Raw genomic sequence first — 16887 nt, 5'->3', positions numbered from 1 at the left:
CATCTGCAGATGCAGAACCTGCGATCCCAGCTAGAAACCGGCTGGGGTCTCGAGAATGCACTGACATGCTGACACAGCCACCGCCGGCTCCTGTTGGCACTGATGTCTGTGGACAAGTCCTGAAAGACCAAAGCCAAACATTTTCCTCCTCCTTAGGGCTAACTCCATGTGGATGGGTCTCAGCCTCATTTCTCAAGCAATGATGCCTACCCTAGACATCCAGAATACCAAACTCTCAAGAATTTAGACTGTTTCTAAACATTATCTTTCAAGTTCATCCCAATTTGTTTTGAATTTCTTAAACTGTAAAGCAAACATGACTGACATTTGCAAACTTTTCTCACTGATCTTAAGTGAGGCTACTTTTAATGAGAAGTAGGTTTTTTTTTTTTTTAAACAGTATGATTCCAGGAGCTAGGAAAAAACAGAACAAAACAAAAGAAACAATGACCCCTTCACATACTAAGAGAGATAAAACAAAACAGAAAAAAGTCTCCAGCTGGATGAGTAACACAATTAAAGACTCTTGCAGCCTTTTGCAGGTTAAGTCCTCTCAGGTTCAACTCTGACATTAATACATACGAAGCACAGGAATTTTACATATGACTCAGTAGTACGGAAAATTACTCGTTCTACTGTACTTGTGTTGCTTCAGAGGTCAAACTTCATGACTAAAACCTCTAGGGAATAAACTGCTACTGTATACAATCAGCCCATAAAACAAAGGAAAAAGAATGTTTGCTTTGCTTCACTTTGCTGATTATCAGGGTTTGCTTCTGTTGGTTTAAAAAAAAAAAAAAAAAAAAGCAACTTTCCTCCTGAAAGAAAAGGAATGAATATTTTTTTTCCACCTGAGAGAAGAACATGTATAATTTCCAAACTTCCTTACAGTGAAACAATAAAAAAACACAGCAGTGAGGGGTCATGCAAGTTTACCTTATGTAGAAATGGCCAGATAGCCATGGTGTCCTCTGCCTGTCCATATCAATATTTTAAACTTAAATACAAAATACAAACAACTGCAAGAGTTTGTAATGTGTTATATAAAGACATTGGAATTCGATTTCTAGGTTCAGTCCATTGCATACCAATATTTTGTTTCTGAACTACTGCTTATTACTTAAAAAAAATATAGATAACCTGATAACAGTTACTGATCTAATATCCTCTCTCAACAGACTGATTTTTGTTCCAATTATTGAGTGAAGTAAAACAAATTACAATCTTGTTACACAAAAAATAGCAAGTAGCTGTCTTCACTGCAATGACAAAGTAAGTGTATAAAGAATAATCCGCATCTAAATTTTTAAATTATTTCATGTCTTGGTATTTTGAGGTAATGTTTGCAAGCTAGGAAAGCCTCTTGTTCTTGAAAAAAATTATCTACCTAACAGTATCATCGGAGTAATTCGCATGAACCTAGAAGACTGGAAAAGCCTTTATAGTTGAAATTAGCCAGTGTGCTCAAAGTCATGGGGTGGACAGAAAAGCAGGTACTATTAGAAAAAGCTCATGCCCTTTAGAATAGCAGGTCAAATACAATCTGAAGTTAAACATCCTTAAAGACAAAGATCCAAGCATTTTTCAGCTTCCTTTTTTCTTTATTATTTTTATGAGACCTCACCAAATGCCTAGGGGTGGAAGAACCTCTGGGTACCACCAAGCCCTGCTGTATGTGTCTCCATTAAGCTCTCAGCTCTTGAGAGAAAACTGATGAAACAACCTACTGTCAATTAACTCTTAACAGACTTGGCAGAGTGTCTGGCTGACATTTTAATGCCCCTCCCCTTCAACAAACCACAAAACAAAAATACTGAACCCCTTAAATATGCTTCTTCAGCAGTTACTAGTCTGTGAATGCTCAAGGTAGCAAGATTAGTTTCATCACATCACTAATGTATAAGACTCACATAAAGATATGTTTTGCCTTAGGCCCAAGTATTATATCCATACCAAATCCCATCAGGAAGAAAGACTCGAGAAAGGATAGCTCTTTAAAAAATGTATAAAACCCTGATCATTAGAAGAATCCTTAATCTCCATTGTTAAATTCAAGATGCAAGGGACAGCAAAATGACGGAGAAGATAATGCTATTCAGTATCTCAACCACTTTTTTTATTTTTCATGGCATTGCATATCCTTGGAGATTACTGATATAAGATCAATATGACTTTGTATAGCTGCCTCTGTTGTACCCATCCCCTGAATTCTTATCTCACATACTATTGTCTGCTTTCTTATCTCACAACTCTTTCTTTATCCTTCCTCTTGAGGTATATGCAGGAACTATGTGCCTTTTACAAGACAGTAAACAAGGACAGAAAATGAAAGCCTGGCCCCAGTGAAGTCTGTGGCAACACTTCAGAGTTTGATGGATTTTATCAGAAAAAAATAAGCGTTTTATCAAAGGCAGTTGGTGTGAGGTCCAAAATAACACTTGGGCACTTAACGTATAATTCAGGTGTCATGTTCAAAAGAATGATCTCAAAAATCCTGCTAATGGGTTTAGGTTTTTAGGAAATCAGATGATGACATACTTAGATGCCCAGTTGTATCCATGGGTGTCTTCTCTACAGCCACCACCCATCCAGGCAGCCAGAGCTAGTTATTTTAAGCAGCCTACATAGCCCCAGACCCAAATCCTCACAGTGTAATCCCCCAGGACTCCTGAAGTAGCCCTCACACCTAAACATAGCTCTGTGGTGAGAGCCTAAATCCAGACAAGAGGTGGCCTTTCAGATGTATCTTTTGAGCATAAGGTGACTCAAAGCACAGAGCTGAGGCCTGGATGCCTGGGACTCTGGGGATGGCACCCCGTGCTCCCTGGGGTCATGGACCAGCACCCCATGTGGGACAACGATCTCCTCCACCAGGAGCAAGAGCTCAGTTGTTAGCAATGCCACAACACTGGTGACTCTTTCTGCGTACAGCCTGAACAAGCATTACAGCAATGGGTGAGTGAGCTAGATGAATGCTGCTCAATTATTGGTGTAAAGTAAAGAAGCAAGGAAACAGAAGAACCAGAGAAGCTGTGCTTGTTAACCACAAAGACCATCTCCTTATGTGTGAGAGAAGTCAACTTTTAGGAACTTGTTTTTTAAAGTCTTTTCATTTCAGCAGAGGTTCTTTAAGGAAATTCCAAGTAAGTTTCTAGGACATGGCTAGAAAAGTATTACAAGATTTACTTGATCATATTTTTACCATAAAAACACTGTTCTATTAATATAAGACAGAGCAGCTTTGAAGGGAATTAAATAGAGATGAGTTCTAAAATTGTTCAATTAAATTGAGAGGAAAGAGCACTACAAGTTTGTTGACTCCTTCAGCACCTCACAATTTATTTTTCGAACTTTTCAAACAGATATACCAGTATTCAGAAGAGCTGCTTAGAAAAAAAAGAATCTGGGGGTTCTCAATTTTTTTGTTCAGAAATTTAGAAAGGAGCAAGAAGGAGAAGCTAAGAAATGCATTAAGATCAAACCAGATCTACTTTTGCTACCGATTTAATTGAACTTGGATAATTCAACTAATTTCCAGAAAATTAAATCTAGCATTTTCTCCTTTCATATTCTCCAAAGCTAAAAGTGTCCTGCCACAGAATTTTGATTAAAAATAGAACTGAGATATAAAGGGATCCAAAAATGTGTTTGTGCTGATCAAGCACAAGACAGTACTTTCCCACCGATGGTGAAATTTGTGAGGAGCATTTGGAGGTGGCACTGATAACAGCAAACAAAGGTGATGCAAAAGCTGACGGCAGATATCTCCAGAAAAGGATGGGAGCTAATGACGAACACCATACTGAGCAGCTGTCACGTAAATATCTCACACAGCATAAATACCAAAGGTATGTATCAGTGGCTGGAGACTGGTTTACATCATCTAGTCTATTAAATTCTCTGAATAAACCCAAACTTCATAAAGAGCAGAGAAGGCAGGTCCCAGTGACAAGGAACAGTGTTTGGCCCCTAGTCTTCTTTCCTTATCCCAATACCAGCTATAAGCATTATTTCCTGAAAATACTGAAGTGCTTCTGTTGTTTCCATGCGCAGGCTTGATGTCTCTCTTGCAAATACCTTTGAATTTGAAGAGACATATCACTAAAACTCAGTACTTCAAGCAGCCCAAGGGATATCAAATTGAACATAAAATCAGAACTCTAAAGTGGTGAAAATTTGAGCTTTATGCTAATTATTGAAATGACCATGAGAAGCAAACTGCATAATCAGTCTTCAGAGGATTTAAAAATGCTGCAAGGAGGCTCTACTATCATCTCAGGTCAAATGTAAAATACAAATGTGCATCCTACTAGTTTTAATCCCAGCTCCACCACTAACTTTGTAAGCCATCCCAGATTGCCTCTGTTTTCCCTTCTAGCTTTTGTCCTTCCTCTCTTTCAATCCTGAACTCAGATGAGCCAGGACTGCTTCTTAACATGTAACTCAAAGAAGAAGTTCACACTTGTCTTTTGTTGACCTCCAAAAGTACTGTGTTCTCTCTGTCCCTCCCCTCATTTTCTTTGGTTTAATTGCACATTTTGAAAACAAAGCATAAAAATTCCAGCAAACAAAAGTTACTTCCATATGATATCCACAGAATTCTGTGAAAAATTTGCATTCCCTTGAGTCTCACACAAGGCTATCGAAAATCACTGCTGACTATTGATGAGATGGTGCTCCAGTTCATTCCCTTCAGTCCTTGCCTTCAATCATTCCCTTCAATCCAATTTCTCCTATCCTTTCTGCTAAATGGGAAAAGTCCTCACCATGCAGCTAACAAATGAGTTAAACACCCTTTCACTGCAGCAGTGCAAGAGCAAACCAGCTGAGAAAGGCAGAAGTCTGATCCTAATGGACATGAGCACACACACCAGATCCCACCATCTCTAAGTGACTTGATGTAGACTTCCTGGCTGCACATTCATTAGCTCAATCCTGCTTATACAGCACACAGGAAATACAAATAAAGTGCCCCGTGAAGTAGCATGTAGGGCCATAAATTTCAAATTGAGACAACTTCTGTTTCTCCACTGGTAGGAATATGGAGAAGAGGGCTTAGGGGGATGCTATGCCTGATACCTTCTCATGATGAAGTCAAGAGACAAAGCAGAGCCATCCTCATGTCCTGAGGACAGCTGAAGAGGCACTCAGAAGCACAAGGGTGCTTCACCAATGCGTACTGGTATCTCAAAAGCTTTCATCTCAAAACATGACTATTTGACTTTTTGTTTTAATCCCAGTCTACACGTGCGAGACACAGTTATCAAATTGAAAGTCTCCATCATGCAAGCAAATGCTGTTTTTGGAGAGGGCCTCCATGGTCTCTGAACTGCTATCTCAGGGAAAGGCAAACGAGTCCGGAGAAAGGGGGTGGGAGAAAGAGCAAGGAATTATACATATTCTAATGATGTCTTCATTTCCCAGCAGCTCTACAACAAAAAGCGCTCTGGTGCTGAATCTGACCTCACTACAAACAGTAGGACAAAACATGCCTTACTGTAAGCGCTTGCATGGTTTTCCTCTGCAAACACGCTTCCCTTTGTTTACTGTACTTTTAAGTACATGAGTGCACAGACCACCCACAGTATCAGGTAGCCTAACACTGGAAAGGTGACAGATGAGGCTAGGATTGCTTCCTTATATGAATATAAATTAATCTATCTGATCCACATATGCTAGTGAGCCACAGCTCATCCTCAGTCAGTTCATGTCCCTGGCAGGCTAACTTGTCCCAAGCTCTCCAGAAATCATGCAGATGAAAGAGCCAAGGCTGTGGTATAGGAATTACAGGACTGGAGAGTTAAAAAGGGATTTGCAAATCAAGTAGCAATGCCTGCCTTGGCTTAATTTAATTTATCATATTCTACTGCTGCTCCCTCCCCCCACAGCAGCAAATCAGTATTGTACACAGAAGCAGTTATGGTATGAGATACTACCTGATCTCTACTGTAGCACCTGGTTAAAAATATGCTCAGTATCCTTTGGGCTCTGACATGTATACACTGAGACAAAGATAGGGATGAGTTTACAGATGAACACAGGATCTGGCAGCAAACACACTAAGTCATTTCTCTGCTTTCCTTCTGCACCTTATCAGTGACATTTCCCTAACAGCACAAGATGCAGCACCAGGCTCACTGCATTTCAACTCCCCAGGGAAACTTGCTCAGATCCTCACAGGGATTACACTTTATCTGGCAAGCGCCAGAGTAAAAAGTGAAAGCACTAGTTCATTTTGCACCTTGGTTGTTCACATCCACAGACACTCCAGTTCAACAGTAGAGAAGATAACAGATAAAGGGGAGAATTTCTCTAGAATCTCTTTAAAAATCCCACCTTTGGGTTTGTTGATCATTTCAATAGCATTTATTACCATGCAACTTTAATGCAAGGTGTATTTTGAAAATGCACTCACTCCGAACCAGGCACAGCCTCTTTTTTCCTTACACACATGCAGCCCTTTAAGAAATGTCTAATCCACTTGATAGCACAACCTGCATTTCTTATTCTCTGGCACAGAAAAGCAGACAGGGACCTACTCCACTCTCTCCATTTTACACTTTCAGATCAGTTTGGCAATCCAGAGCTGGGGAGGGGGAAAGGGAGGAGAGGGAAACGTGCTGCTACACTTTTCCCTGTGCTATTGCTGTAGGAAAACATGATGATGGGATTACGACTAACTATTGAACTAAAGGGAAGTGTTCCACCTAGAGACCATCTTCACCAGGCAAGGCAATGGGCAGGTTACCTGCAGACACTCTTTTAGGATTGAATATGCCTGCTGGTTCTGTGCTAAAAAATGACGCAGAGGTATTGCCCCCAGTAGTAATTAACAATGTTAATCTTCTTCTTCCTCTCTATGGTGATAAAGAGAGTCATTTTTATATTTAATTAATGCAGAGGATCATTTTGGAAACTGGCTAATGAGGCTCTGATCACATTACCATGAAAATGTGCATTAACACTGCAACTGAGGAGGCTGCTTCATGTGTAGAGAATCCACTTTGTAATTAGCCCACTGTGAAATGAATCACGTCAGGAGGAACTCGGAGAGAACCGGTCGGCAATGGGCACTCAGCTGCTGCTGTGCCAATAGACCACCAACACTGTAAGCTGTTTTTTCTCCTCCACGCTGCCTGTCAGCAGCAGTGCAGCCCAAAACTGCAAGCGTTCAGCCTCTGTCAACGGCAATGTGTCAAAGCCAGGACAAATTATAGAGAGCGAGAGAACTGATGCTGAAAGGCACTAAACTTTAGTATGCGAGGATCTGCTGTGCCAAGAGGAAAGAACAAACAAAAAAGCTGCAAATCAAATACTGATTCAATAGGATCTGAGAAAAAATTATGGGCTATTATGGTAAGTGCTTGTTTCGTCTTATCTTATTCTGAAGGAGCTGGGAACACATTAGCAGCACAGTGCTACACTGCTACTCACTCTGCTATGATGCTGAAAGAGACACCAAAATATCTAGATGGGATTAAGATCTTTGTCTAGTAGCAAACAGAAATAACACACACACAATGAATGAACAAGCAGCACACCTCACCCACGGAAACCTTGTTGTGCTCAGTACCTGTTTAAAGGTGACAAGTATGCTTCAGAATAATTTCAATTTTAATTAATTAATCTGAAAATTTAACATACTTCTTGGCCAGCACAGACATGTCATAAAAACTTTGCTCCTTAACTTAGAAATAGCTGAGATCAGAGACCTAATGCTTTCAGAGGCAGCAGTGGAACTTATCTGAAATCAGCCTTATTACCAAAGCCACGGGCTCCCTTAAAACATCACCGATACGGTTCAGTGAGACTGCAGCTATATGACTGACATCTTGGCAGAAGATGCACAAAAATGTTAAAAGAATCCCACAGGAAGTCATCTGAAGGGGGAGTGGCAAATGAGCCAAAAACAACAGGCACCCAAAATACTAATAATTACCAACCCCCGCCCAAACAACTTAGCTAGCAATTTTGCAAAGATAAAAAAAGGCAAAGCAAAACAAAAGCATCTCTACTTACTCTCTGTAAATAACACATATTTTTACCCTGGAGATGCTGGCAATATCCTCTGCACTCACCTGTGAAACTTCATAGAGCAGTTTGTAGTGTTCCTCTCTCTTCTGAAAAGTGCACAGATTGCAGCCCATCCTAATAAGCAACACGAGAGCAAAGCCTCTAATTTCCCCAGCACTGAAAGGCAAATGCACTGACAGGGAATCACCCTCCAGACTTGACTACTGTTTTTCATCAGTCACTCCAGCCCCAAAACACAGGCACAGCACTGTGAGCTGGAAGCACACGGCAGGGCAGCGTGTAGCAGCATGCTCTTCTTCCCTTTCCCTAACTATCTTACACTCCCGTATACACACAGAGTTTCGACTCAGTTCATGGCAACACTCCCCCTGTCTCTGCATCAGTGCACATGACTACACAGATTCTCACTCATGAATATTAATAGCCTCTCATTGATTATTTATGACAGAACGTGTTAGCGGGGAGGGGTGTCATAGCTGCTGCTCATGACAGATGAATATTCACTAATTAAGAAGCAAATGTACTGTGGTTAAACAAAATTCACTTGTGTCAATACCATCTCTGTTTATTAAGGTTAGAGGGACTAAGCCTCCCGTATTTCACCCACACTCCCCTTAATTTTTACAGTAATTGTGAGACTAATTCACAAATGGGGGTGGGAAAGGCACAAGCCAAGTCTTGTGTTAGGTCTCCACCTTGTGCAACAGGGATCATGGAATTCATTTAAAATATCTGCAAGCATTTTAGCAGGGTGCTTATGAAACCTTAGCTGATGTTGCTAAAAATCTAAAGCAAAGAAGGAAGGAAAATTCACCCAGATGGCTATACTGCTAGGTTCACCTTTGACACTGCCAAATTTAGCCAAAATTCCAGTGTACTCATAAAAGGCATAAGTTTACAACAACCCATCATACATATCCAGTACATGTGGAAATTCAGGTCTGTCTGATCTGGTGCTTTTTACAGATATACACACATTGTACTGTTTATTAAATAATCTGACATTCAAGTCTCTTTCGGCATGTAAAGCAGATTAATAGCAATTATAGCCCAAATTTCTAAAAAAATCAATGGATACATTCTCTTGGAGTCCTAGATATCAAAGTTTTTATTATAACATGACATTATATCTTATTTTACCATTCCTAAATTAGATTTTAATGGCTCCACAATTCTCAATGTGTGTATAAATGCAAGGATGCATTTAAAATTAAACCCACATGTTAAATGTTAAGGTCAATGGAAATCACATTTAATTCCAGGCTGACAATAATTCCTACGATGAATATCATGTAATACACTGGTAGTCACCTAAGATAAAGAGCCCAAGCCATGATAAACCAAGACAGAAAACAAAAAGTTGCTTTTGCTTTATCACTCCTTTCTCAGCAACTCTGCTAATCAAGGACTATGTCCTTGTTTCAAGGCATCTTTAATCTGGAGGGGATAGCAGGTGGGATCCAAAGCAGAAATAATTACTTGGAAACCAATGAAACCAGTTAGTTAAGATTGACACTGGGCCCTAAAGAGTTGTAATTACTAAGCACTGATGTACAGCCACTATTTTTTTTTTGGGTGCAGTTTCCTAAAAGTGCTTTGTCAAACATTTAAAATCGATAACAGGAAATGATTCTAATGAGAACTAATTGTTAACAAATTGGCTTTGCATCTAGCAGCACCTCAAACACCACCAACACCGGGTAGCAAGCAGATCAACAATCATGTGCTGCTTATCAGTCCTGCCCCTTGGGATGTAATAATCCGATTTTCTGGGCCTTCATTTTACCTAACAGCCGGGATGAAAGCCAAGCAGAGAAACCTACAGGAAAAACTGGACCTTTACTGCAAACTCCACATATTAGTAAAGTTTGCTAGAACATCTATGTAAATTACAGATAGGCTGAGACTAAATCTTAATTACGTTCCATCTCTAATAAATCAGCAGAGTCAGGAGGAGTCAAATAACGATCATTAACAGAGCAAGCTCTTCTCTTCCAGCACTGTTCTGAAATATAACTTTAAGATTACTTTTTATTTGATGGAAGAACGTGAGCATGCAGGTTTGGTTCTGAACTTTCCTAAAGTCCAAGGGTTTCAAAAGCCAAACCACAGAGGTGGGTTCATCACTGTCAGAAAGAATCAGCCTCTGTTCTCCTCCTCCACAGACCCATGAAATGGTGCTCGTGCTGAGAGGTTTAAGCCCATGAAGTAAACATCAACTCGATCTTCGAAGGTTTCTATATTGTGAGGTGCAGAAGGATTCTCAGATGTGTAAATTCTGAACTTAAGAAAGTCAGATCAATGAACCAGACAACAGTCATGCAAGGACACCTGTGCCGTCTTTCGATGAAAGCGTTCCCCGCTTCCACAGACGCAACTTCTTCCTCTGACATGTAGACAGCCTGAAAGCTAAGCTACATGCGTTAAAAGAGACATGATTTACCCTGGTATATTTTTGATAGTCCCTTAAAATTAGTTCTTAGAAAAGGGGGGGAGGATATATTAGTACAAGAATCCAGTTGTATAGATACAAGAAACAAACAATAAACAAGAACAAATAACTCAACAGACAAAACAAGCAATGGAAAACTACAGTTAATCTTTCAGCAGTTTCCACTGACAGTCTCTTTTTTTCATTGCTCTTCCTCTGGTTCTTTTGTTTTCTTCTCTGAAGCTGACATAGGCTTCTCCATTCATTTATCAAATGCCTGCCCTCTGCCCATACAGAGAGTAAAAGGATTCTGTCTTCTGCTTCTGCAGCCGCTAATGGGCACAGTCTGCAGGGCTGACTAGATTTATTTGAGAAGGAAAGACGTTCTTGGGCTTCATCTAAATATGATGTTTTGATTTTACGTGTTTTCAAAATACCAAACTTTGTGCAGCACAGAGTGACATTTGAGGCAAAACTCAATTGAACTAATGAGTAAAATGAAATAAATCATGTGCCTTGGTCAGGTTGAAGTTGCAGAGAAAGCAATCTCTTCCTGTCCTTCTCTCCCTCCTCTTAATCCCCCTCCAACATCAATACATAGCTAAAGGGACCCAAAAGGTACTAAAACATAATCAAGTAATTCTTATTCTACATGTAATTCAAAGATATTTGAATAATTCAATGCTGTTCTTGATTGTGAAGTTCTCCATGTTCATCACCTACAATTTAATGTTACCATAAAGACTAAAATAATAATTTATAGTCAAACCAGGAATGCAATAAAGCAAAGGGATGAAGTTTAATTTCAAGAGAGTTACAGCAAAATTTCTGTTAACATTTTCAAACAAGGTGCCCTGTTTAGGTCCTCTAATTCATTTTAAGCATCTACGAGATGACTTACATGTTTGCTATATAGTTTCCTCATTGAGGTATAGAAGTGTCTAATTATAAGCACCAGTGCTTGAAAGTTTATCACTGCAAAAAATTCAAGGCAATGACACTGCAAATTAAAGGCCACTCCACTCCTTTATATCCTCTTTATCACACAGCTAAAAGACATACAACAAAACATAACATTCATTTTCAGTGAGGACAATGAAGCTGTTGGTCCAAAATCAGTGGTGAAACCCAATGAGGCAAATGTGGAATTCCAAGATTCTTTCATATGCCCTTGAATTCACGCTCTCCTCCTGAATTTACCCACCCCACTGCATTTGCTCTATAAATTTTGAAGACTTCCCAGAAATCTAGCTCACAGAATAGATGGCAATGCAATTTACAATCTTACGGCTACATACATGTAAAACAAAAATATAATATAAGAAAAAAGAGATTTGAAGAAACCCTTTGCTTATCCTCACTGTTCTAAACAAAAACTCAAACTCTTAAGGCTTGATCTCAGTCTGGCCAGATTTTTAATTCATGGTGATAATTACTGTTTTTGGTAAAGCCTCAGCTGTTAGAATCAGGTGACTGTATACATCAGTCAGTTTGTATATTACAAAACGAAGGAATTTTCCAGCCCTATGATTGAAGAGAAAAACTTAAAAACCTTCAGTAAATGTAACCCAAAGACTCAGATTTGCCTACATGCTAACCAGCTTGAACTGTAAATTAACATAATGTATATTACCCAGTAGGCTAAATGGAGGTGCAAACTATGGGAGTACAGAGTCATTGAAATAGAATCATAGAATCATTTATGTTGGAAAAGACCTTTAAGATCATTGTTTTCAACCATCAGCTTAACACTGCCAAGTCCACCTCTAAACCATGTCCCTAAATGCCACCTTTACACATCTTTTAAACACCTCCAGGGATGGTGACTCAACCTCTTCCCTGGGCAGCCTGTTCCAATGCCTGACAACCCATTCCGTGAAGAAATTTTTCCCAAATAACCAACCTAAATCTCCCCTGGTACAACTTGAGGTTGTTCTTTCTCATTCTATCACTTGCTACTTGGGAAAAAAGACTGACACCTTCCTTCACTACAACATCCTTTCAGGAGGCTCAAACAAAATGGATTTTTGTAAATATATTTTTAAAAAAAAGTAAAATTTAACCACATTGCCTACGAAAGATACATGAAAATCTAACTCAAAAGTAAAAATGCACTATATGTTTTCCACAGACACACAAAATGCATGATTAATACCAGTAAGAATGTGTATCTACAATAAAATGCAATATTTGCAGGAATATGTTGATTTGTTGTGGGTTTGCTTTTTTTTTTTTTTTCCCATTCTTGATGGACACAGATCTATGAGATTCCTGGTCCAAAATCAAAATACATGTCTAGAGAGAAGTGGAAAGCAAGCACATGAGGAACCTTCTCTGCCACGGTTGCGTACAACACAAGAACTACTTTCTCTTTTGTTCTCCACAAGTTAAAATAAATCACTGGGACCTCTGTTTATCTACCACTTCATGTGGATGGGCTGGCTAGCTTTCTTTGGGAAAAGTACAATTCCTTTACCAGGTCTACTGGCCAAACTTCAGACTGCTTTGATACTTTTTTTTTTTTTTTTAATTTCTCAAAGTTTTGTCCAGGATATTATATTCTAAGGTTTTTACACTGAGTGGCTTCCCTATTGCTTCTTAAACTGCTGACATAATCAACTACAGAAGTGTTGCAGAACACCAAATGATGCCTATACTGAACTTTAAGGCCTTAGGAATACATAAAGACATCAAGTGGATGGTGTCAGTGAAACTGAGAAAATCGGTCAATGATGGCCATAAGAGCCTTCTATAAACTGACTGTGTTAGCAAATTTTAAAAGAAACTGGACTTTCTTTTGACTTTCTCTACCTCATACTTTTGTGGGTTTTTTTAACCACATGATCATGTGAAACCAGACTAAATATCTTTACTGTGCTAGAGAGTAGAATTACCCACAAATAAGCTTGAAAGGATTTAAAGGAAACAACAAAATTTTATTCAGGATAGCCAAATCTAAAATAGCTGAAAAGAGTTGTGGAAAAAAACCTCTGATTGTAGATAAACTGGGATATGAAGTCCTGCGTCAATAAACATTAAATAATGTGCTTACGGAACATCGCTACAATACCCAGAGTTGTGGTCTCTAAGGTTGTTATTTCTACTCAGAAAACAGATCTGGAGTTGTGGATTAGTTTCCTTTAACTACAGGTTCAATGCTTAACCACAGTAAGAAATCAAGCAGAATGTAAGGAATTATAGGAAAAGACTGACAATGGAGCAGAAACTGTTGTCAAGAAACTGCACAAACCCCAGCAATACTCACATTTGAATATATCCATCAGTCCTGGTCTTTCCATCTCTAAATCATTTAATGGAAATGGAAGAGCTATGAAGAATAGATGAGAAACACAGATGTGTAATAGTTCACTTTCCCTGCATCTTTCATCTTAATCTATAATTTTTTTCCTCGTACAGAAGCCATTCCTTCTCACATTACACAATGAAATAATCAGACAATACATTTAAAGCAGCAAAAGGAAGTCTGGATTTTCTTTTTTCCAAGTAATTCAACTGTGGAACTCATTACCAAAACTCACTGGAAGCAAAAAGCAGAAAAGGGTTCAAAAAGGTATTAGACAACTTTACAACAGATAACTGTGAGTAGTCATCTGCCTGCTCAGGAAGCCTGTAATTCACCGACTCCTGGGAGCTACGAGAGAGAGTGCAGCAGTGAAATCTCTCCGTGCATCCACTTGCTGGTAGCTTGTCTGTGTTTTATTGTTGGCCTCTTCAGAAATCTAATACTGGCAATACGATCCCATCACTAATTCAATTCTAGAGGTCCAAATTTACCAGTTCTTGCACAAAACGCTAGAATATTTACTAAGCTTAGCTAACGTTAGCTGGTAATACAGCATATAGTCAAACTGCATTACAAGGCTTTATTAATGATTGCATAATGACTTTGGACTTCAAACATGTTTATAAAAGTACATTTTACTATTGTCCTCACTGGTTTCAAAGCTTTTCAAGCCACATCAGTTAAAAAAAAAAAAAAAAAAAATTCGGATTCTTCCCCCACACCCGAAGATTAAAGCTGAGCTTTTTTTTTACATCTGTGTGGGAAAGAAAGACTGTCTGGAACTGAGATGATACATGCCGAGTTCAGACCCAGACCAAACAAAGGCAAATATCAGTGAAACATCTCAATGAGAAACTGAGCTCACAGTACAAAATTCTAATTGAAATGCTGAAGCAGAAGGAACTGGTTCAGAGGATGAGAGCAGCAGTGAGCACTCCTTAGCTCTCTTCTTTTGTCTGATACCATTAGAAAGGCTCTTCCTTTTTATATTCTTATAAAATAAGTAACACCTGTCTTGCAAGAGCATAAATGCAATGAACCTTTCAAGACCTTTCAGAGTTTTTCAAATAATGTATTATGGAGGGCTGTTAGACCCCTCCAAGTTCTTCTGCTGAGGCCACCCTTGCAGTCTCCAGTAGTCGAATACAATTAAAATGTCCTGTGTGGTTTCTTAATTAAAAGTTTTAAGTAATACTCATGGTGTGCTAATCAGTATAAAAGTATAAAGGAAGAAAATTACTCATGACTTGAGAAACTCCCTTGCTAAAAGTGACAATCACAGCAATTTGAGGGATTAGAAAAATTAAACAAGAGATGTACTTAGGCTAGGGTAATGCCTGAAGACGTCTTCATCCCAGAATAGTTAAAATATACTAGCTAGAGGTAGATTGGACTATTTTCTTTTTGTTTGACTTCCAGTTTAAGTTCCATTATTTGAATAAATCTCCAAGAGTAGTTTTGGCATATCTGAGTATATCAGAAGTGAGGTAAACATGCTGAGAAGAATAGCCTGTCACAAATAATGCATTAGCATTATAGAGACATATTTACCAATACAGACGCTTCACTATTCACTTTCAAAGCTCATGCAATTGACAGTCTGGAAGAAATGTTGAGGGATGCATGCAATATAGTAGTTTGTTCTGTCTTGTCCTGTATAAATGGCCTACTGAGCCCTAGAAAAACACCCCAGGATTAGGGAAATTTTCATGGTCTTGAACGGATTTTCAAGGTACTGAAGGTCAAGAGGAGACTTGTACCAAATCAGGCCACAAAAGCAGCTGCTTTCCTCCTTTGGCAAAGCAGAAGATGTACTATAACTGTCAGAACTTCATGTTTCTATAGTAAAAAATTATTTTGCAACATAGAAGTGACCTAAGTCTTTAAAGGAGTAGTGAGGCAGAGGGGAGTTGGTTGTTTTTTGTGTAACTAACCAGGAATTCATCACCCTAAAATTAGTATTAGGTGGTGTATGTGATTTGAATCTCAGACCTGGCTCCCAACACACACCTGATAGAATGATGGATGCAGGAGCGGCACCATACGATGCGAGAGGAGGAATCGTCCACACTGCTTCCATGTCTGACAGCTGGCTAGTTTGATTTAAAATTACAATTTGAACTGAAATCAACTCTGTTTGTTGACAGTCATTAACTGACTACCATAAAAGCACCATTAATTCTGTTGCAGTCAGCAAATGCTTTGTAATGGTCTAAAAGTAATGCAGCTCCCCCTCCTAGAAAATCCCCACAGCATCAAAGGTTTACTTGGTACACTGTTAGGGCTCTCTAAAGCTTAAAATCACTGCCAGTGCACCTGCCTTCTAGAAGATCATTAGGTAAAAATCCCAATGAAGCCCAATCAACCTGGCTTTAGTTACCTTACCGTCTGCTCTAGAAGAAAATTAATGTTATTAGATGTGTTTTTCTCTGAAAATTGCTGGTGTTCGGTTACCGTGCCAGCTGTCTGGGAGGTGCATGGGTCTGCTGGACACTGACCCAGCTGGCTGCCTGGGCAGACTCCTGTCTGTGGGACCCCACGCCAGCTGCTCCACCAGTGTCGGGGCACCCTGAGCCCCCCCTCCCCGGTGCACCAGTCCTCAGCATTGCCAGCATGCACCCCCCCCAAACCCCAGCTCCCTGCAATGCTCACCCAGGCCATTGTGAAACAGCAACACCAGGTCCAAACTCAGGTATAAGGAGTTAGGAAGAAAAACAACAGAAAGAGTGAAAAAACTCCTGCAGAGCCGCACGGATTGAGAGAAATGAAATCCGATTAACGATGCCTCTTTTTCTTCTATTTTGATGTCCTGTGGAAAAGAAATTAGCATAGCAAATCCCGCTTTATCTCTGAACGAAATTTCAGATCCTTCATCTGAAATCTGCTCTTTCCTCCTGGAACAAAAAGTCAAACCCCAGAGCTTGTCAGCTTCAGAGGGGAGATTTGTCACACGCCAGCAGTTTCAGGGGGTGCGTGCCCCCCGGCCCTTGCTGGCCGACCGCAGGGACACCTCTGCCGCACAGCCTCTGCTCGGCTGCTGCCTCCCACCTCAGTCTTACTGCGGCATGCCAGGACTTCTGGTTTGTCTGAGCCCCCTGGACAGGGGCATTTAAAACAC

The 16887-nt window shown here is 39.7% G+C and overlaps 1 protein-coding gene across 4 annotated transcripts in view; it reads right to left on the bottom strand.

Annotated features, from left to right (window-relative positions):
• The window catches only part of PDZRN4 (PDZ domain containing ring finger 4), a 250647-nt gene that overhangs the window by 98879 nt on the left and 134881 nt on the right, over positions 1 to 16887 (bottom strand). The window contains exon 1 of one of the 4 annotated variants that reach the window (XM_065642470.1): positions 8079 to 8147. The exons of the other annotated variants lie outside the window; for them this stretch is intronic. Within the exon in view, the coding sequence (XP_065498542.1) occupies positions 8079 to 8147 (69 nt within the window). Of the gene's footprint in view, positions 1 to 8078; positions 8148 to 16887 lie in introns of those variants that run through there. 4 annotated transcript variants of the gene reach the window in all.

Source organism: Caloenas nicobarica, chromosome 1, assembly GCF_036013445.1.
Source record: "Caloenas nicobarica isolate bCalNic1 chromosome 1, bCalNic1.hap1, whole genome shotgun sequence".
NCBI classification, from domain to species: Eukaryota; Metazoa; Chordata; class Aves; order Columbiformes; family Columbidae; genus Caloenas; species Caloenas nicobarica.
This window is presented reverse-complemented; position numbering and strand designations above follow the sequence as displayed.